The sequence below is a fragment of the Odocoileus virginianus genome, chromosome 11, assembly GCF_023699985.2.
Source record: "Odocoileus virginianus isolate 20LAN1187 ecotype Illinois chromosome 11, Ovbor_1.2, whole genome shotgun sequence".
Taxonomy (NCBI): Eukaryota; Metazoa; Chordata; class Mammalia; order Artiodactyla; family Cervidae; genus Odocoileus; species Odocoileus virginianus.
The window spans coordinates 58,718,054-58,740,944 of NC_069684.1; the positions used below are offsets into that span (position 1 = coordinate 58,718,054).

The 22,891-nt window shown below is 37.5% G+C and overlaps 1 protein-coding gene across 2 annotated transcripts in view; it reads left to right on the plus strand.

The window, feature by feature from the left end:
* The window catches only part of USH2A (usherin), a 903,825-nt gene that overhangs the window by 179,370 nt on the left and 701,564 nt on the right, over window positions 1-22,891 (plus strand). For both annotated transcript variants that reach the window (XM_070474523.1, XM_070474522.1), the window contains exon 13: window positions 10,879-11,062. In XM_070474523.1, the coding sequence (XP_070330624.1) occupies window positions 10,879-11,062 (184 nt within the window). The remainder of the gene's footprint in view (window positions 1-10,878; window positions 11,063-22,891) is intronic.

Sequence of the window (22,891 nt, forward strand, 5' to 3'; positions counted from 1 at the left end):
ATTCTTTACCATCTGAGCCACCAGGGAAGCCATAATATTAATATATTGTATATTGCATGCACTCAGTAAGTGGTTTGTTATTTGCGATGAGAAATAATCAGGAGTTTTAACAAGAGCATCTGTATGATGTAGGGTTCTCCAGAGAAACAGAAGCAATAGAAGATGTACGTGTGTGTATGTATTTGTGTATTTTTTCCCCACTGAATATATCATTCCATGGAAGGATCTGAACTCCTGACCTATTGTTCTGAGTTCAGCCTATCTACCTGTAGTTCTGTTGCACAGCTCTATCCTAGTAGTTTTGCAGCTTACTAAAGATTTCCTTCACATGTCTCCTATATTGGATACCTGGCATCCTGAAGCCGATTTTCTTTCTTTTTTTTGGTTTATTTGTGTATTTGGTAGAATAAATGCTTCAGTAGCTTCTGAGTAAGAGTACAGGGAGAAAAGTGGTTTGTTTATTTATTTTTTAAAAGAATTTTGAACATCTGAAATTATCTGTATTCTGTACTCAGAGCTATTTGAAAATTTACCATTATATAGAATCATTTTCACTCAAGAAATCTATTTCACCATTATCTTCTAGCAGTACCAACCTGATTCTTGCTTCTTTCTTATATTTCTTTTTTTTTTTTTAACAGAAGTTTTACTATTTCTATATCCTTCATTTCAGAAAATTTCATGATGAGATGCTTTTTGTTAAATAATTTTTTTGGGAATTCATTGAGGCCTTTTTTCTGTAGATTAATGTTCTTATGTACTGGGAAAATCTATAAAACACCTTCATAGAAACATCTAGACCAGTGTTTGGCTGAACAACTGGACATCAAATCTCTCCAAGTGGACCACAAAATTAACCATCACAGACACCAGTTCATATCATGCCTGTGTTAAATGTAGCACCTCATCCATGTACCTGTTGAGTACAAACCCTCTCTGGTTTCACTTCTAAAGAGAAAACTCATTGTCTTCTCTTGCAACATTAGAGGGAGAACCTTCTGTTTGGGGAAAGTCACACCTGCCTTCAGAATTCTCTGAAGCCTTCAATTTCATTTTTCCCCCCCCCAGAGTTATGCAAACTTGCATCAGTTAGCTTATTACTGTCTTGTCTACCTCAGGTGCTTGGCTTTTACTTCTAGATATCTGTCCTTGACTGCCATTTCCTCTTCTGTTCTTTTTTAATTTCCTTTTATTTAATTTTTTTGACTTTAGAAGGAAAATGGTTCAATCAACCATGCTTAACTGACAATGTTAACCACAGTATTTTCTGGGTTGTAATCTTTTCAGATCAAATCCTTGCAGCCATCCTTGGTGGTTTTCCTACAACTCTTATCTCTTCTATCAAAATCAGTCTTGTTGGTTTCACCTTTGGATATATCCAGTATTTTACTACTTCTTATCACACTCAATTATCCATCTGAGTCCACGCCATGGTCATTTTCCTCCTGGACTATCCTAGTAGCTGCCTGAAGTCCCTGTTTCTCCTGTTTATCCTTCTCCAGTCACTCCCCAACATACAGCCAAAGTGATGCTGTTCACGCTTCAGTCAGATCGTATCACCCCACCAGGCACTGGCTTTCCATGATTGTAAGGCAGCAGCAGAGTTGATGGACTCTAATGGCCCCATGATTTGTGATGCCCATGAACTTGTTTCCAGAACACAGTTTATTCCTCTCCAGCCTACAAGTCTCACTGCTTTCCACAGATTGTTCAGTGATGTATACCCGGGCTTGGAACACACCTTCATAGTGGGGGGGGCGGTCCATATATAGTTCCTGAAACAGTGAGTAACTGCGTTGAAAAACTACCTCAATGCTCTGCTCTTATGAGTATGAGATTATTGCAAACCAGGGAGTGCTTCTTTAGGTACACATAGGGAGAATATGGCATTCTACCTTGCAAGGGAAGAAAGAAAATGGTGGCTTAAGGAGTTAATGCGTTTTTTGGACGACGCAAGATAGTTTGTACACTTATACGTAGCCTATGGAAAAATCAAAGTGTGTTTGTGGACCTCTTTTTTTTTTTTCTGTTCTATATTCTTCTAGCTTCAGAAACTACTCTGAATTTTGTTTTCTGGGTTTTATCATCTCTTCCCGTGAAATTTACATTGAAAATAGAAACCCAGAGCCTGAAGTATGTTCATTATAAACAGATGCCTCACAGTTGTCAGCCCTGCAGTGGGCACATTAAAATGCACTGCTGTGATCAGAAACTTTCTCTCTACTTCTTTAAAGACATCTGAGAAATCTAGATCATATTCTATGGGGGAGACAACTGCGCTGATATGTGTACGTGAGCCTCCGGGCGTGGAGGGAGCAGTGTGGCATAGAGGGGTGAACCGGTAACCCAAGGATCCAGCCCGCCTTTTCCATCTGTGATTGTAAATGTTAGTGAGCATCCTAGACCAGTACACATAGACTCTTGTCCTACTTTCTTAGAAAACATTATTAAGGAAGGTGCATATAATGGAACCTCATGTATTATTAACCTAACCTTACTAGGAATGTACAAGGAATAGGCTTAATTCAACGAAAATTTATAGGCAATTTGTTAAAGCAGCAGTTCACATTAGAAGGTACATTAGAGCCACATTGGTTTTAATATGCCATTCAATAACTCGAACAGAGGTTAAAAATGCTGCTTAACCTCCATTAAGTATTTTAAAAATGCTTTAATTTAAAATTATTTGGAGTGTGTGTACATATATGAATGTACACATACCCACTCTCATAAATAGAGTGCTGAATATGTTTTCCTGGTTCATTTTTTCAGCACTGGATGACCTCATAACATCCGGCAGTAGGCACTTAATCAGAGGCCAGGCCGAGAAAAGCAGGGAACGATGTCAAGGCATTCCCAGCCAGTGACCCACCCTTGTCCTTGAGAACTGGAGGCAGAGAGGGTTTATTGAGGACTCTGCAGCTTTGGAATAACATAAAGGCTGATTTATAATGAAAACAGCTTCACATGACACGTTTTGTGCTAATAGGACAATTCCTCATGATTCCCTCTGGTATTTACTTTGGGTTTGCTTTTATAACTCAAACAGACCATTAGAAAGTAAAGCAAAGTATCTTGTTTCATTAAGAAGCATATCATATTTGTTAACAAATGAGCTCATAAACCAGAATTGCGTGCAAGACCCCACCAATGGAATTGGAATTAGATGGCTGATACTCCATTAAGAATCAGTGCCTCAAAGTTGAAATCTGATTATGACATATGTCCCTGTGTTTGGTGAGATGGCTTCTCCTGATTAACATGTTTTTTGCAGAAAGACCACAGAATAAGAGCCTTTTCCTTAATAAACCACCAGGAAAGAATATTGTCAGAGGAAATATAGACCACAATCCTACCCACATCTGGGTGGGAAGAAAAAAGGATTTTGATAGGTCATTATTTAAATTTTAGGAAAACCTCACTTTCATTGAAAACGGCCTAGTAAAAATTGTAATGATGGAATGGATAATATTTGCTGAATGTATATGTTTGTCAGACCCTGGAATTGAGTGTTATCTAAAAAATTCTATTTAATGTTCACACTATTTCTATGATGGAAGGACTAGTTTTGTTAGGGGAAATGAAATATCATTAAGTGGAAAAGTCATTTCCAATTCCAAGTCCATCTGACCTCACATTCTGCACTCTGAAAGAGTAAAACTTTTCCCCAAATAGCTCATTATTTGTCATAAACATTCACTTAACAAGTATTTGAGGGTGGGTTGAAATACATACTCTTACAAGTGTTTGTAACCTCTCCCCACCCTCAAACTCATGTCAGTCCATGATTCCTGCTACTGCTTCAGGTAGGTATTTCATTTCTTTTACTCAATCTGAGCAAGTCACAAAATTAAAATTAATGGAGTTGTGGGAGGTGATCAGATAATGAATAGCTGACTGAAGAGTCTAGAATTGGGAATACTTTATGGACTAAGTTGAGGAAATGTTTGGGATGGTTACCATGGTGCAGGGTACTTTGGAACAAACATCTGATAAATATTGTGACTGAGAAAAGTGAGAACAAAGAAAACAAAATTTTGCTGTGCTGTGGATTGTGAATATGCATATATATTTGTGCTCTGTAATCTCTCAGACTTAATCAGAGATGCCTTTATATTCTTTTATGTTACTGGATTTAATTCTTAGGGAACAAACATATGAAAGTTTCTTATGGATACTTACATAAGTATGAAAACCAGGTTTTTTATAAAACAAAGTCCTATAGCATAATTTCCCTTATTGGAACATAATATTATACTCTTTGTTGTAATAACTGGAGACATATTTTGGGGGTGATATTTTCTTTCTGAAACTCTGTTTCATTCCTTGATATGGTAAGGATTACAGTTTTAATTGATCAATTTCTCATGCTTATTCATACACATTTCCTGCTGTTTTCCCTGATATCCGACCTCTTCGAACCAGTCACTCTCATGATTTACAGATTTATGTTTACCATCTTCTTTTCATTATTGAAGAGATCAAATGATATTGTAGAGAGTAACATATCCTCCCTTTAATCCTCTCAGCCATATGTCCAATTCCTTCACATATCCATTTTTCAATTAACATCTATTGAATAAATTACTGTACACCACGGCCTCTGCTGCTATAAGATATAATCATAAACATATTAAAACATTACATTCCCCTACAGTTTAGTAGGGGAAACTGATTCATGTAAATATAACACATTTGTGATAAATGTGATATTAGAAATGCAAAAGATATAGAAGTAGTAAAATGAAGGGACTGATTAACTCTTGAAGGAAAGGGGAGACCTAAAGATCTTAGTTGTTTCCTGAGCTGAATTAAAAAAAAAAAAAAAAAAGAACTTGGCAAAGTATTCAAGTAGGGGTAACAGTCCAGGAAGAAGCAATAGGAGCAGGGAATTTACATATATCAGTCAGTTCAGTTGCTCAGTTGTGTCCAACTTTTTGTGATTCCCATGGACTGCAGCACACCAGGCTTCTCTGTACCTCACTAATTCCTGGAGCTTGATCAAACTCATGTCCATGCTATCCAACCATCTCATCCTCTGTCATTTCCTTCTCCTCTTGCCTCCAATCTTTCCCAGCTTCTGGGTCTTTTCCAATGAGTCAGTTCTTCACATCAGGTGGCCAAAATATTGGCGCTTCAGCTTCAATTAAATATACATCTAATGGAAAATTAGTTTTTCAAATGCTTAAAGAGAAATAGTAGCTTGAGATAATAATAATATTTATGTATGTATTTGTTAACATTTGGTCAAATGTGTGAACAGTAGTTTTAGCATGTCTGACTCCTTGTGACCCCATGGACTGCAGCAAGGCAGGCTCCCCTGTCCTTCACTATCTCCTGGAGTTTGCTCAAATTCATGTCCATTGAGTCAGTGATGCTATCTAACCATCTCATCCTCTGCAGTCCCCTTCTTCTTTTGCCTTCAATCTTTGTCAGCATCCAGGTCTTTTACAATGAGTTCGTTCTTTGCATCAGGTGGCAAAGTATTGGAGCTTCAGCCTCTGTCCTTCCAAAGAATATTCAGGCTTGATTATGTTATCAAAAAGCATTGGAAAGTAGAGCCCATGCAATTTTATAGAAGATGAAGAAAAATTATAATTACTGTTAGATATTTTGACAAAGAAGAAATCACCTAATATATACTTGAGATCTTAAAACTAGAAACTGCCTTCATTATCAACTTCAGTTATAAATTATCCTTCAGATCTCAGTTCTGATCAAAAAGCATTTACACAGACCACTCAGAAGAGGTAAGCTTCCCCATCTACTGCAATGTGGTTTATCCCACTGTTACACCTGATTTTACCTTTACTGCACCTGTATTTTTCTATAGCTATAAGCTTGATGGCAGACTGCTATTTTTTGCTCACTGCTAAGTTAAGTAGGCATTCTGTTCAGCACCTATTGAACATCTACTTTCTACATAGCCTTTTTGATGCATATATTCAAAATGCATCAATAAACACCGTGCTACAAAATGAAACACTAACTCCATTGGTGGTAGCCCAGAATCTTATATTTCTTCACCTATTAAAAACTTACCAACACATCCTATGCACTGTGACTCAACCTATCTACAAACTGAACTAGAAACAAGAGGGTTAAAAAAATGTCAGGAGAATTAAAAAAAAAAAAAAAAAAAAGAGTCCAAGGGACTCTCAAGAGTCTTCTCAAACACCACAGTTCGAAAGCATCTATTCCACAGCGCTCAGCCTTCTTTACGGTCCAACTTTTACATCCATACATGACTATGGAAAAACTGTAGCCTATGCAGACCTTTGTTGGCAAAGTGGCATCTCTGCTTTTTAATACTCTGTTTAGGTTTGTCATAGCTTTCCTTCCAAGGAGCAAGCATCTTTTAATTTCATGGCTGCAGTCAGAATCCCTGCAGAATCCCCAGTGATTCTGAAGCCTTAGAAAATAAAATCTGTCACTGCTTCCACTTTCCCCCCTTCTATTTGTGATAATTTTAGCATTATTTTCAAACAAAACTCCTAAATGGAGGAAAATTGTTATTATTTTAATTTGAAAATTAGCATCATCTTCTCCACTACATTTTGAAGCGATTGATTTGAAAAATCATTTCTCCATTAGTCTTGTTGCCTGGGGTAGATGAGTCACACATTCCTCCCTAGACTCTTCTTTTAATATAGTGTCCATTCTCTGGTTTAAGGTGAGAATTGTATCTTCTAAATGGCTCATAATTAGTGCTTAGCCTCCGTTCTGCCCTCCTTTTCTGCAGAAGGCCTAGAGGTTAAACTTATTTGCTCTCTCCCATTTCCAGACTTCAGCAAAGTCTAGCTGTTCATGGTCCTCAGGAGGGACATTGCTAGGAAATGGGCTCTTCTTTTATGCCTAGGACAGGTACTGTGCTGTGCAAATAGCCACTACAGGATAGCATACCAACTGCCCGGCTAATAACTTTGAGCTCTAAGGATACTGTAAGCCTGGATAAGCAATACTCTTTTATGATACAAATGACTTTTTGCCTTAGCTGTGTAACACATTGTTTCCCACCTGAGACTTATCTTATCTGGGACCAGGAGTTGGCAAAAGAAAACTGAGGAAAAGAAGAAACTTTAGTGGGCTCCTGTGTGCTCTATATGTGTGAACTCTTAGCCCTGAGTAATGGAAGGTTAATACTTTCGTCCTAATGACTATGTTTTAGGATGTGGTACAAAATCACCTTTGGAAAGAAATTTCTAAAAGATCAGTTAAAAGGATGCAGACATGCAGATGGGGAACATGAAGAAGAGCTAATGGAGGGAGATCAGGAATGTATTGGATTAAAAAAAAAAGAAATTAAGGTCAGTTATCTTTAAGCTGCACTCCAGAGTTGAAGTATAAGTAGGAGGGAAGGTAGAATGTTTTCTATAGTTAGAAGTCATAAAAGCAGCAGTAATGGTCCAGAATTAGGCATATTTAGGTAAGGCAAGAAGTAAGCATTGAGCAGGAAGGTACCTGAGTCATCCTAATTAGAACAGTTTAAAAATAGGACAACTAAAATACTGGTGGGATTAACCTTTATAATCATGCTGCTGAGAGGAGGAGGGGAATTAACCCCAAGACAAATTCCAACACAGGCTTTCCTTGAAGCCCTACTGTCCAGTTTGCAGTCTCCTGGGCTCTTTCATATCTGTCCTGTCCTTCTATGCTTATACCTCTGCTTTTTCCGTCTCCTTTATTCTCTAAAACTTGGGCAACCCTATCTTCTGCACCAAAATCTACCCTGCTGCTCTTTACAAATTCATCTAACAAATCATTTCTTATAAAAATCATTCATAATTTTTCTAGGATTCTCTGTGGCTTGAATGTACTGCAATAAGTCTAAATTGACTCTATTCCTAACTATCTGTTTTAATGGATCATTTATCCGAATTGGAGAGCTATTAGGACCTGCATGATGCCATCATCATGAATCTTAAGGACTTAAGTACTTTTGTGCATGCTCAGTCACTTCAGTAGTGTCCAACTCTATGCAACCCTATGGACTGTAGCCCGCCAGGTTCCTCTCTGTCCATGAAATTCTCCAGGCAGGAATACTGAAGTGAGTTGGCATGCCTATCTGCAGGGGATCTACCTGACCTAGAGATGAAACCCACATCTCCTGCATTGCATGTGGATTCTTTACCCACTAAGCCACCTCAGAAAAGAAAAAACATATAATCCACCTACAATGGTCTTGAGTTCAAAATAGAAGCCTTCTATATTTGTGATTTTGATTACACAATGAATCAGGTAGGAGAATATATAGTAATTGCTATGGCTATAGTCTATTTCTGGAAACATATATAAAGCAATTTTCTGTCAGTAGCTGCAAAGAAGCATAATCTTGTTGTAAATCACTATTAAAAATAATAGACTTGGTTCTTTCCAATTGAATGGCACAGATTTTGAGCGTCTTCCTTCCCTATTTTACTCTTCCTAAAACTTTTAAAGAGAGAATATGCAGGGTCTAAGAGAAGAAAAAAATTAATTGTTAATGCGTATGAAAGAATGGCTTGTTTTCAACTAGAGCTTCAAATGAATTTTACAGTGTTCCAATTACTTTCTATTTTTTCCCTAAATGGTAGATAACACAGAGTGAGTCTCTCTGTGCTCATGGTCTTTTTCTCTCAAGATCACTAAGATTTTTATATACCTAAGTTTGTGATTGTGACAACTGTGCAATTTTGTTTTCATTTGCCAGAACTTCATTTATTGTTTCAACAAGATATTTTATTATGCACACACTTGTGTGCATATTTTTGTGTATGTGCATATATATGTACATATACAGGTGCATGCACAAGCACATACATCAGGCAACACCAAGAACCATTTCTCCCTCATATGCCTGCTCCTTCATCCAAATGTCCAATGTACTCCTAATTTTATAGCTTTCCATTTCCTCCTTCTATGTCCAAGAAGTTTTAAGTAACTTGAAAATATTTTTGAATCATATTTTTCTCTTTTTCTATAAGAAAAATATGGATTTTATAATTAATCTAAATTCTGTTTTTTTTAAATATAGTATTTGTGGGGAACAACGCCTGACTAATCATTCGGTGCAGTTTTGTGAATTCCAATATTTGAGTAGCCTACTTTGTGACTAGCACTGTACTGGGTGCTGGGGAGATAATAATGAATTAGTTATATGTGGTTCCTACCTTCACAGAGGTTAAAATTTTGTGGAAATGAGTTTAATTATACTTTTCATCAGCACTCTATGGGAAATAGGACACTGTGAAATACATGGGCACATCTAAACTAACCTAGAGCAGGTTGCTGGAAGAATTCATGAGACCTGTTATGCATAGTGTGAGCTAAGCAGAAAAGATGGGTCCGAGTCATTTCAGAAGACAGAATTGCCCATGCAAAGGCTTTCAGGAACCAAGAGCATGACTGGGGCAGGCAGGATGGGCAGGGAAATGAAATTAGGGAGATAGATGGAACCAGACTGCACGGCTGGAGGCAGTGCTAGGGATTTCTTCATTTTCCTAAAGGGAATAGGAAATTATCACATAATTTTAAATAGAAGAATGAGATCTTCAATCTGCGCTCTGAAAAAGATGGTTCCATCTTCACTATGAAGAACAGGAGGAGGAGAGGAGGGGGGCTGGTAGCTGAGAGTCTCTGTAGTTGATGTGCCTGGGTTTGAATCTGCTATTTGTCAACTCTATCGGTTTAGGAAAGTTTGTTAATCTTTCTAACCTTCAGTTTTCTAATTTATATAATGGCCATAATGCCAAATTATGAGCATTGCTCTGAGGACTAAATTCGATAATTAATATAAAGTTTTAGCATAGCCTTGGGTGGTGTTCAATCACTAAGCTGTATCTGACTCTGCAACCCCATGGACTGCAGCATGCCAGGCTCCCCTGTCCTTCACCATCTCCCAAAGTGTGCTCAGATTCATGTCCACTGAATCAGTGATGCTATATATGTCGTCCTTTGCCACCCACTTCTCCTTTTGCCTTCAGTCCTTCCCAGCATCAAAGTCTTTTTCTGGTACATAGTGTTAAAAATGAAAAAGTAGGTAGTGAGTTTAACTAGGGAGGTGTGGGTGGGGGTGGAGAGTAGAAGTCTTACAATTCTTAGAAGACAATATTCCTAGGACTTAGTTATTAGCTAGGTGTGGGGCCGAGAGAAGTGAAAGACTCAAGGGTTGCCAGTTTTAGCAAAAAGCAGGAAAATGAAAGTGAAAGTCACTCAGTTGTGTCCAACTCTTTGCAACCCCATGGACTATAGACTGCATGAAATTCTCTGGGCCATAATACTGGAATGGATAGCCTTTCCCTTCTTCAGAGGATCTTCCTGACCCATGAATCAAACCAGGGTCTTCTGCATTGCAGGCGGATTCTTTACCAACTGAGCTATCAGGGAAGCCCTAAAGTGCAGGATCCTCAGATAAATTTGAATTTCAGATAGTATTTTTGAATATAAGGAAATATCACATGGGACATATTTATATTAAAATAATTGTTGTTTATTGGAAATTCAAATTTAGCTGAGTATCCTGTGTTTGATCTGGCTATCCTACCAAAGATGTCTCAGGGTTCTAGCTGAATCAACTGAATAATAGATGGTGGTGCTATTTGCTGAAATGGAGACGATCAGAAGAGCGGCCAGGCTTTAGTGGAAAGATTATGAAGTAGGTTTCGCAGGCACTGAATTGTAGGTGCCAGGAATACACTCAAGTACAACGTCAATTATTTACTCAGTCTTTCTTTGGTCATAATTGAGATACTGGTAAAGAACAGCTATAACCACATTTGTACAGGAAATTAGATAGTGTTGTGGTAGAGTGTTCAGTTTTTCAGTGTAATGAAAACATTATTTTTTTAAGAAAAACTGGATAGAAAGTATAATAAAAACTTTTCATTTCTTTACTTCCAGGCTTTTATATTTCTCCAGGCAATGCCACTGGCTGCCTGCCATGTTCATGCCACACCACTGGTGCAGTTAATCACATCTGTAATAGCTTGACTGGTCAGTGTGTTTGCCAAGATGCTTCCATTGCTGGGCAAAGTTGTGACTATTGTAAAGATCTTTACTTTGGATTTGATTCTCTAACTGGAAGGTAAGTGTTTATAAGAATTAATAATCAGATTTTTACTAAATTGTATTTGCAATTACTAACAGAAATTTTTTGGTTGTATATTTTGTAAGAAGCAATATTTTCTGTCCTCTTTAGTTTGCTAATATATTCTTCATTCCTGGGTTGGGAAGATCCCCTGATGAAGGGAATGGCTTCCCACTCCAGTATTCTTGCCTGGAAAATTCCATGGATAGAGGAGCCTGGTGGGCTACATACAATCCATGAGATTCCAAAGAGTCAGACAGAACTGAGCAGCTGAACATGCAGAGTTATCTTTCCAGATTTCCTAGAGATTGAGTGTATAGGTTATTATACATTGATAAATGTGCCCAGTGTTAGGACCTGGGGATATTTAATAAGATAAAACACTTTTTATGCAAAGAACTCAAAATTTGGATGTGAAGGAAGGTAAAGAAATATCCGTAGCAGGAAATACACATGCACGTACACACACACACACACACACACACACACACACACACACAGAGGTTAGGATAGGTAGCATGTGTGTGTGTATACTTTGTTCTGTGTGGACCCTGAATTTATTACAGCATTCTTTTATGTTCCTTTTGCCTTTCTAATTTAGATTTAAAGACTAGCAGATGAGAAACATCTTTGAATTCAGTGATAAGATTTTTTTCCCAGTGTGTAGAGTAACTTGTGAAAGTAAATTAGCCACTTTTCAAAGTTACACTGTCTTTAATGTTCCCCTTCTTACTTCCTGTATATCTGTGAGCATTTGCTTTCATGCAAATGTTTTCATTGCTGTATTTTTGAAGGTGTGCTGGAATGCCAGTTCCATGTCTGTGTTTTTGGGTCTGGTCAGATTATAAATTTTTCCAGTATTGGGACTATATCCATGAATTCTCTGACATTCCTATCCCCAAGAAACTAATGTTGTGTCTGCATATACCAGTCAAATCTATTTCTCAGTATGTGTGTGTTTAGAAATGAGTGCTAATTATTCAAGGATTGGAGATTTTTTTTTTTACCTTATTATCCTCTTGCTACCTGCCTTTTGACTGTTATACTCCTCATTAACACTTCAATTATACTGTGGACAGGGTGATAGGGTAAATTATTAAAAAAAAAACTCCAACTATTTCATTTGTCTTTCTACTAAAATTCAATTTAATTAAAAAAACTAACTTATTCCATAAGATATTTATTAAAACACTTTTAAGTTCTTATTATATATCTTGTGTTTCAATACATGCTGTTTGACTTCTGTTCGTTACCATTGGAATATCATCTTGGTTAGTCTGAGAGCATTACTACTTTTCTCTACAAATTCTAAATCTCTCTGAATGAGTATATAAAACACATGGTACAGTAAATGTTAAATAAAAAGTAAAACTAGGATCTTAATAGTAAAATCAGGGCCAGTGATTACACCTATTACCCCTGTACATAATTTTTGTTGAATGACCATCTCACAAATTCCCCAGTTCAAACTCTGGGATCAGTTAATTTCACTCCTGGCCACCTCTGTCTTTAGAATTCCCATCTTTTCCATAGTCTTTCTGACAGCACTTTATTACCAAGAGAAAAATACCTTCCCTGTTAGCTCTCGTCCTTGGACTACTCATGCCTGTCTGTGACATTTTGTGCCAGTCTCTTACCTATTTTCCGTCCACTGATCTCCCTGTTATTTTTGCTAGTGTTGTCACCAAACCCCTACTTAATGACCAAGAGATGTATAATTATCTTGGCTTTTTCACATAACTTTCTTTAAGTGAAATCTCATTCCCTTCATTACACCACTTCCTATGCCCTTCAATGTTTTAAAATTCAGTCTGGCTTTACTCCAATCTACTTCCTGCTCATTTATCTACCCATCCCATTCCCCACCCCAATCTTATCCAGGACCAAGAATCACTTACAGATAGTGCTCTATCACCTGCCACTTTTCAGTAGGACTGGCTAACACTGGAATTAGACTCCATGGGTTAAAAGATAGCTTGAAATGTTAACCTAAATTAATGAGAAATAGAAAGAGCCAGAAAAATAGGTATAAAATACATCATCATCATCACAACAACAGCTACATTATTAGAAAGTGCTGAGGTTAAAATTAGGAAAGCAGACAGAAATCATTAAAAGAAAAGAGATAGTTGCAGGTTGGAGTCTAGGAGATAGAGCCAACATTTGAAAATTGTTGGGTGGATTTTATAATTCTGGGTTTTATGATTGTCATGATGGTCATAGAGTAAAAGATTCAGATTAACTGTGTGTTCAAAGCAAAAAGACTCATGACAAGTTTGTATAAATGCAATTGTATATTTTTACATATTCAGTTCAGTTCAGTTGCTCAGTCATGTCTGACTCTTTGCGACCCCATGAACCGCAGCATGCCAGGCCTCCCTGTCCATCACCAACTCTGGAGTTTACCCACACCCATGTCCATTGAGTCAGTGATGCCATCCAGCCATCCCATCCTCTGTTGTCCCTTTTACATATTAGATGACTTATATTGAGAGAAGTAAGGAAGTGCACACAAACACATATACATACACATACCCAATATCTTCTTTATCCATTCATTCCCTATCTTGGCTCTTGTGAATAATGCTGAAGTGAACTTGGAGGTGCAGATATCTCTTCAGGATCCTGATTTTATAACCTTTGGATATACTCCCAGAATTGAGATTGCTAGAATCATAGGATAGTCCTATTTTTAATTTTCTAAGGACCCTTCATACTGTTTTTCATAGTGGCTGTACCAGCTTACATTGCCACCAATAGTGTGAGGGGTTCCCTTTTCTCCACATCCTCACCAAAACCTAGCTTTTGTGTTTTTGATAATAGCCATTCTAAGAAATGTGAAATGATATTTCATTGTGGTTTTGATTTGCATTTCCCTGATGATTAGTGATGTTAAGCAGCTCTTAATGTATCTGTTGGCCCCCTGCGTGTCTTCTTTGGAGAAATATCTATAAATATCCTTTGCTCATTTTTGAAAATTAAAGGATTCTTTTTCCTATTGAGTTGTATGAGTTTCTTATAAATTTTTAATATTAACCACTTACCAGATAGATGGTTCACAAATATTTTCTCATATTCTGTAGGTTGTCTTTTCACTCTGTTTGTAATTTCATTTGCTGTGTAAAAGATTTTTGGTTCATCTCTTGTTGCTTTTTTGCCCAAGCATTGGTGTCATAGCCACAAAATTATTGCCCAGATCCATGTTAAGAAGCTTTTCCCCTGTTTTCATCTAGTAGTTTTAGTTTCTGATATTATTTTTAAGTTTTTAACCTATTTTGAGTTGATTTTTATATATGGTCATTTTAAAGGTCCAATTTCATTCTTCTACACATGAATATTCAGTTTTGCCAGCACCCTTGGTTAGAGAGAACACCCTTTCCTCATTTTGTATTCCTGATACTCTTCTTGAAAATCTGTTGACTGACATGTGTGGGTTTGTTTCTGGGTTGTCTATTCTATCCCATTAGTCTATATGTCTGCTTTTAATGCCAGGACCATACCATTTTGATTTTGATAACTTTGTAGTATTTTCTGAAATCACGATGTCTGACGCCTCCAGTATGGTTACTATTGTTGAACCCATAGTTTGCAACTTAAAATAACTGTAGAACTTTATATAACCTAAGGAAGACCGGAAAAGCTGTACAGTTGACTCACTTCATCTTCAGATGGCGACAAGGAAATTAGCCTCATGCAATATATTTAAAGGATCAATGAAAGATGAAAGAAAATTAATTTATGATTGCTTCTTATGACTCATGGTTTTCCAATGAGCCAATAATATTTCTTTTCCTTTTTTTAAAAAAAAAAAATCTCTTCTTTTGGTTCCCAAGATTCCGCTTCTCTGAATTGTTTTATATTTCTGTTACTAACTAGTCCTCTTTAATCTGACCCTTCAACTTACATATCAGCATCTATGATTTCAGTCACTGCATGCATGTACATGACTCTCAAATATATTATCATCTCTCCAGATCTTTACAATGGGCTCTAGGCCTATGGCCAGTTGTCTCTCTGAATTTTAAATTTGCATGCCCCTCATCCATCCCATTCCTAATGTAGCCAACCCCAAGGAAGTGCTCATTTTCATTACTCTAATCACCTCCAGCAATTTTTTTTTTTTAAGTCTCTTGCCATTATCATCTTAGGGAAAGGGACATAAATCTTAAAGAAACTATTCAAGTCCAAACTACCCATGTGTGAATGGGGCTCAGGATGCTCTCAGGTTAGGCAGGGTTGACTCTCATATTAAGCATAGGCTGCTGCTGGAAAGAACTATTAAAAGCAAGAGCCACTGTGGATAATGTAGCTTCTCTGAAATAAACAGAAAGAATAAAGCTTCCCTTGACCACACAGGGCCCAAAGAAATCAGCAGGATATGTCCCTTGTTAAATCAGTCATATAGAATGCCCCTGTCTAGAGTTGACCCTTCTATTCCACTGATGAATTCTACTGTCATGTTTTATTTTAACATTGATGATTGTTAAAGAAGAAATCCTCTAGCACAGAAGGTCATAGAGAAAGATGTTTCAAAATATGACTGTGAAAATTGCTTGAGTTTATACTTTTGCTCATCATTGAGAAGAAAAAAATGGATTTTATTATTTTTATGTTTTCCATCCCTTTCCTGAATGATATTGAAATCTCTTTGTTGACTTCTGGTTGTTCTTGTGTGTGTGTGTGTGTGTGTGTGTGTGCATGTATACAAAGTAATACTGACTATTTTGAAAACGTGTACGAAGATGTCTAAAACATATGGGATTCCATCTAGTATTAGGAATTTTTGTTTCCTGAGGGAAACACTCATTGTCTAAATATATACAGACACACAGAAGAATAACTATTGTGACCTGATGTTAAAGTTTTTAAAAAATAATCATCTAAAGTCATTTGAATGTACTTTGAGTCAGACAGGTTAGGTACTTAAAAGTATAATTTTTTTTCATTAATTTCCAAAAGTCTGCAAAGATTATAAGTAGTTTATTGTTAAGGAGAAGATACAAGTATCACTGTATCTCTTCATTGATTTTGAAAATAAATTGACTTTCTCATCTGTTTTTTCCATGTGTTTGTTTAACCCCTCCATGAAATCCACACATATACTGTTATCTTGACCTACTTTGCTGTTTGTTGTGCATGACTATGTTTGGTATATTTTTCTCTTGGCTTATTTTGTACAATTTTTTTTAATACTCCCAAGGGCAAAAATCAATAAAACGGGCCCTTAACTTAAACTATAGCAACAGTGACACCAATGCCCGAAACACACAGTAACAGCCTGGAAAATCACTTGCCTGTCTTCATCCAAGTAGTGCATTCTTCAGAAGTTCCCTATCCCAAAAAGGGGGCATGTATTTTAGAAAGCTGATCCAAGTGCAGAGATCACTCCATTTACCTTTGACACATAAAGCAAACATGATTTAATCAGTATGGAGAACAATGAAGCAAAAAACCTGCCCAATGAAAATTCAATAAAGCAAAATGAAAAAGCATATCATATTTTTCTAAACCAAAAGTGAAACAAGAAAGGGCCACATTCAGTTTGTCTCAGTGGGTAGTTGAGACCCTGTCATCAAGTTGACCTGTGACTGTGGGTCCTCTCCCACAAGATGACTCCAGTTCATCTGGGCATCACCATTTTCATCCACACCTCACAGTCCCCTCAGGTTTCTTCCTAATAACCTCTTTTGTCTGTATGTATTCTTTATATGTCATCTCTTTTTTTTTAAACCTAAAGAAGTAAAAGTATCACTACTTTGTCTCTTACTGACCAACTAAAACACAATGAACTGTGGAGATCTAGGGTGGCCAGGGAATCAAAAGGTTTAGACTTCTAAAACATCAAGTAAAATTCTTCTGTGACCAGATAACTTTTGGTTTTTCTACAAAAGTTCTTCATTTCAACACTAAGTCATAGATTTAGTCTGGTCTTCTTATCACATGTGTATTTCCAGGGCATCTTAACTGGTCTTTTCTTTGAGAACAAGATCAATGACTTCAAATGGAAGCAGATCGCTTTCTTGTTCAGTTATTTCCTTTCAGGGTATCATACTGGAATGTTGGGAAATGTGCCTCACAGATTCATGGTCCTCAGTCACTCTTTGGTGGACAGCTAGCTGTTATCTAGAATGACAGGGTAAAAGGACCACATGCCTGTAAGCATCCAGCCATCTAGCCAGGGCTAACTTACAAACTGGTGGATGAATTCCCAGAAAGAAAACAGAAGGGTGATGGGACACTTGATACCTCTTCTTGGAACTGCCACAAAGTTACTTTTGCCTTAGTCTATTAGTCAAAGCGAGTCACAGGCCAACACATATTTAGGAGAAGAGAAATAAATTCTACTTTTTTTATTTAGCTTCTACTTTTTGATGGAAGGAATTGCAATTAGTTGCAAAAGACCTGCATAAAAAGAGACATGAAGAATTGTGATCATTTTTGCAATCTACCATGACCAATAAATGATGTATTCTCTTTTAATGCAGATTCTGCATGGCTCCCTAAGAGATGTCAGTTTTTATAAATCGGTAGCATTCATTCAGTGTGATATTATAGGAGAAGTTCAGTAATGGGCAACGAGGTATTTAGGTTCCAATTATAGCTTTTCTACTAGACCAGGTATCTTCACATCCTGTTTTATGTTCTATGCACTCAGTTGCTCAGTTGTACCTGACCCTTTGTGATCCTGTGGGCTCGCAGTCTCCTCCGTCCCTGGGATTTCCCAGGCAAGAATACTGGGGTGGTTTGACATTTCTCCCTCCAGGGGATCTCCCCTACCCAGGCTCATTTCCTATTACTGTTATGATAATTATTTACCGAAAACGTAGTGGTGTAAAACAATGTGAATTCATTAGATTCCAGTTACGGAAGTCAGGAGTTCCAAATTAGTTTCACTGGGCCAAAATCAAGGTATCAACAAGCCTAAGTTTATTTTGGACAGCAGGAAAAGATCCTCTTCCTTGCTTTTCCAAGGAAGACGCCACCCACATTTCTTAGCTCATGGCTCCATTCTTCGCCACTCTGTCTTCTCTGGTCTCCACTTATGTTCTTACATCCTTTCTCTGGTGCTTAAATTCTTGTCTTCCTTCTTGTGATTATGTTGGACATCTGATAATCCAGGGTCATCTTTTCATCTCAAATCTGCCAAGTTCCTTGTGCCAAGTAAGCTATCATACCCGCAAGTTCTGGACATTAGGACTTTTGACTTTGTTGGGGGTCATAATTCAATCCACTATACCAGAGATAGAGAACTGTGGCCTGTGGACTAGATTTGGCCTGTCACCTGTTTACGGAAATAGAATTTTGTTGGAACACAGTAATATTTAACCTTCACATACTTTCCACGACTGCTTTCACACAAGTAAAGCAGAACTGGGTTACACAAGAGTTCATTTGGCCACAAAGCTTAAAATATTTAGTATAGTTCTCTTAGATAAAAATTCCTGACTCTGTAACCAGAGTCACTGTCACCCTGAGCAAGTTACTTAATCTTGCCAAGTCTCATGGAGTCATCTCTACAGACTTGGAAAGAAGCTTCAAAGTAACTTTGGTTAAACAATACCCTATACATTTCTCTACACAAGTCACCTTTAAGACTAACCTGTCATTCAGCTTCTGCAGAAAACATGGGAATAAAAAGAGTTTATTGTCTCATGACACAGCTGTTGTTTATTTCAAACAACTCTAGTCTGAGAAGGATAGCAATCTTATTCTTCATATTAAGTGAAAATTTCGTTCCTGTGACCTTCTCACCTGGTCTTATTTCTGCCTCCGGGGTCACAGAAGTAGTGTGCTTGCTTCTCCCTAAGAGTGCTTTAAGAGTTTTAATCTACATTCAGACCTCAAAGCTACCATATTAATATAATGAGGAAGTTAAGGAAAGGAAGACTAGAGCTTCTAGAGGTAAATGTGTGAATACTGTTATTACAGTGAGTCTTCTGGGATTTCTTTTCCCGTGATATGTCTGGCGTTGGTGACCAGCGGGCCGGATGTGGTCTACATTCCCTGTGATAAGGTGCAGTACCGCCAGAGGAGGAACTTCCAGGCATCATAGCAAGCTCTTCTCTGAATGACAGGAGTGTCCTCACCCTGGACTCAGAGGGCACTGTTGTCTGGATGCAAGGGAGTCACTGCCCAAGTCCAGCTCTTATGAACCCCTTTATTTGTAGGAAGGCTTCACTAGGGATGGTGGACCAAACACTGTTGACCTCCTGCTTCTTGATGAGGCAATACCACTCACTTCCTCTCCAATAAGTCATGTGAGTACAGCTTTTGGCTCACACACAGAGGATTTCCTAGCCCCAAGCCCCTCTTATAATTCTGGTTGTCATTTTCTAGGAGAATCTGATGTTACTAGTAGACTGTGAAGAAAGGAAAACAAAGAACCTCAGACCACACATCCACTGCAGAGATGGGATAAAATCTTACCCAGGGGAAAACCAAACTCCTCTCGATGGCAATCGTGGGGTCCTGCACAAAAGAAGGCAGCAGAGAGCGCTTCTGGCCTTAGGGAGTCTGAGTAGAAGGCCAGCCCTTAAAAAAGAGTGGCCCCTTCCTTGTGGAGAGGCTAGCAGAGGGACAGCTATGCCAATCAGAAAGGGCTCAAAAGAGTTAAATTGTTGTTAAAGCTACATGTCACATTCGGATTTATCTGTGGTGTCCTATGTCTAAAGTTTTCTAGTGCTTTATTCATTCTTTTATTCAACAGTGTTTATCGAACACTTACTGGTTGCTAGTCTTTGTTTTAGGAAAAGATGGAAGAAAACTCTTTGTCCAATTTCCCCAATTCACCTTGAAGCCTCTATCTCTTCTATTCTTTAATAATCATTAATAATCCTTGTCTAAATCCCTCAGCAATTGAATGTCTTTTTCTCCTTTGTTCTGTATATTAAATGTTGACTACGTCATCCACCATTTCAACAAATTAGAAAACTAGGAATAACTCCAGGCCCTTCTTCCCTTCTCCTTTCAATTTGTCCACCCCATCCTACTGGTTTTGTATGCTAAACATTTATTAAATTTATCCTGTCTTTTCCCACTATCAGCGTTGCACCTAATCTGTCAGTATCTTACCTCTTCTTCATTTTCCAGTGTTACCTGTCAGCACCTTCCTATTCAGAATTTAAATAAAAAATGTTTGAATTACTTGATTTCATACACTCTCCTGCTGTGTCTTGTCTCTATTTTCTCCCCTCCCTGTTTGCCTGGCTTATTCCAGTCCATCTTTTAATATTTAGCCCACACATCTCTAAGTTTTTTCCATATTACTTCTTTCCCATCCTTTTCCACCAAATTGCCCCTTCTTGTGTCCCCCAAAAGTCTGCATACATCTTTGTTAATGCTCTTTCCACTTTTTATTTATCACTAGACTATGAGTTCCTTGAAAACAAGGACAGCTCTGTCTTATTCATCTTTATGTCCTGCTCCAGTCCTGTAACTGAGTTGGCCCTCAGTGAATATTATTGATGTCAGTCAATATCTTTAAATCAATTTGACGGTACCTTTGAGGCCCCAGACAGAAGAGAGTTCTCCAAAGAGAAACATCAGTAAAGTTATCTTTATCCTGGATTGTATCCCTGGACCCCCTCTTGTAGTAGCTCTTCTTCATATGATGAAGTTTCTGATAGTGAAATCCAGTATTGAAATACATCCCCTTCATTCATACTGATGTTTCTGAGTAGTAATAAGTAGGATAACTCCTTTTTCCTACTGTTTGCCCAAATGGAAGAGGCTCCCTAGAAAGGAAAATATACGAGGTTTGAGATTTAAGAGACTGAAGCCAATGAATTTCTTTTGCATTGAATTCAGTGAACGCTGGGGTAACATAAGGGCCCGTGTAGAACTGCAATAGCACAGAGCTGGCAGAGATTAGCAGTGCTTTCATGCTATTTTGTTTACCATAATGAACTGGTCAATAAACATCACAAATTGTTTATCTATATAAATCTTGACAGATTACTCTTTATGAAATCCATTTAGCAAGTGAGGTTTTCCCATAAGGATGAAAAATGAAGATTTTAAACAGATTGCGGGAGAAGCCCTAGCTATACCAGGAGAGTCAGTGTAATAAAGGTTTCTTTATATTAATATTACAAAAACCATTTATCCTGACAAAATCAATATCACAATTCATCTGAGTTTGGCGTTTCTCTTTCTAAGCTTAAAACGTCTTTTTCTTTATTACATATAATTTTGTTTTAATAAATGTGAAATGTATTTCATTTAGTAGATGCTCTTGAGGAAGGATAACTTATAAAATGACATCAGACCTGTAGCTTATTTGCTAAGGAGTCTTGGAAATGTTTAAAATTATATTTGAGAGGCTGAGAAATTTACAGGAATCATTTTGCTTAAACTTTAATTACAAAATTATCCCCAGTGTCCTTTAGGCTAGAAACAAACTATAATATTCAGAAAAGTCTCGTGTAAACTTCATCCAGGTAAAAATCTCTCTTATTAAGTCAAGCAATTATAAGTCAGAGAAGTTCCATATGAAAAGAGTTGAGATAAGAGACGGTGAAACCAGTGAGTCATATTTAGTTACTCAAAACACTATGTGGTTTCCTAAGAAGCAGTTTATTTATTCCATTTGGATTTGGAACTTAATATCCCATGGATATTGACAGAGCTGACTTGGAGTTAAGCATGTAGCAGTTAGCAGGAAGAAAATAGATCTCCATCAAGGAAGGGAATTATACACTGGAAACTATTACTCTAAATGTACTGTATGGAAAATAAATGTGATTGTCTCATGAGTGAATGGTAATAAAAGCTGAAATACTCAAGAGACACTTATTCATGAGTGGTGTAGTGATATATATGTGCATTGAGAGAAGCTTGTCTCTTATTGTTTATGCTTACCAATATTATACTAACAGCCGACAAACAATATATTCTAAGTAATAGCATATAATGAAGTTAGGAGCAAATTAAATATTTTGTTGCTTCTGTAATTCCATTTTAATTTCCATGCATAATTTTCGTCAGCTCTAATACTTAAATAGGCTAAACAAGATATCTGTTTGAGATGGAATTCTGTCTACACATAAAGGACACCGTGTAGTTCTTTGGAGGGGAAAAATGTACTCTTATCATGACATAAAAAGGGCAAACTACAAACTATGGTATAGTAGTTTTCGAGACAAACTGTACTTTATTTACTCCCAAGGTGATATTAGTCCATAAAACAAATTTTCAGCTTATTTAGCAGCCTTAGCTTTTATCAGCTTTTTTAAGGGTGTTGAATGATTACCCAGGAGATCACACACTGTAAAAGTTGCAGTGAGATGAAGTAACTCTATCCATCCAGCATCTTTATTAGAAAATATAGGTGAAGCCACACTGTTCATGTTGTTTTCAATGTGCCCTCTGGAAAGCTCCTCTTTAAAGGTCGTGGTCTTCTTATGTGTGATGTTTTGCGTAACGCTTCATGCTGTGCTGGGCTCTGCTATGCTTAGTCGCTCAGTCATGTCTGACTCTTTGCAGCCCCATGGAATGTAGCCCTGCCAGGCTCCTCTGTCCATGAGGATTCTCCAGGAAAGAATACTGGAGTGGGTTGCCATGCCCTGCTCCAGGGGATCTTCCCAACCCAGGGATCGAACCCAGGTCTCCCGCATTATAGGCAGATTCTTTACCATCTGAGCCACAGGGAAGCCCTAAGACTTCATGGTGGTACTATCCCAATCTATGACATTGACACGCTCCGAGTGAAAAATTCACTGTGAAGAAACAAGTCTCAGTTACTTTCATGGTAAAATGCCAAGACTGATTTTTACAATCAACTTTGAGTCCAAGAAATTTAAGTTGAAACGAAGTTCTTTCATTATG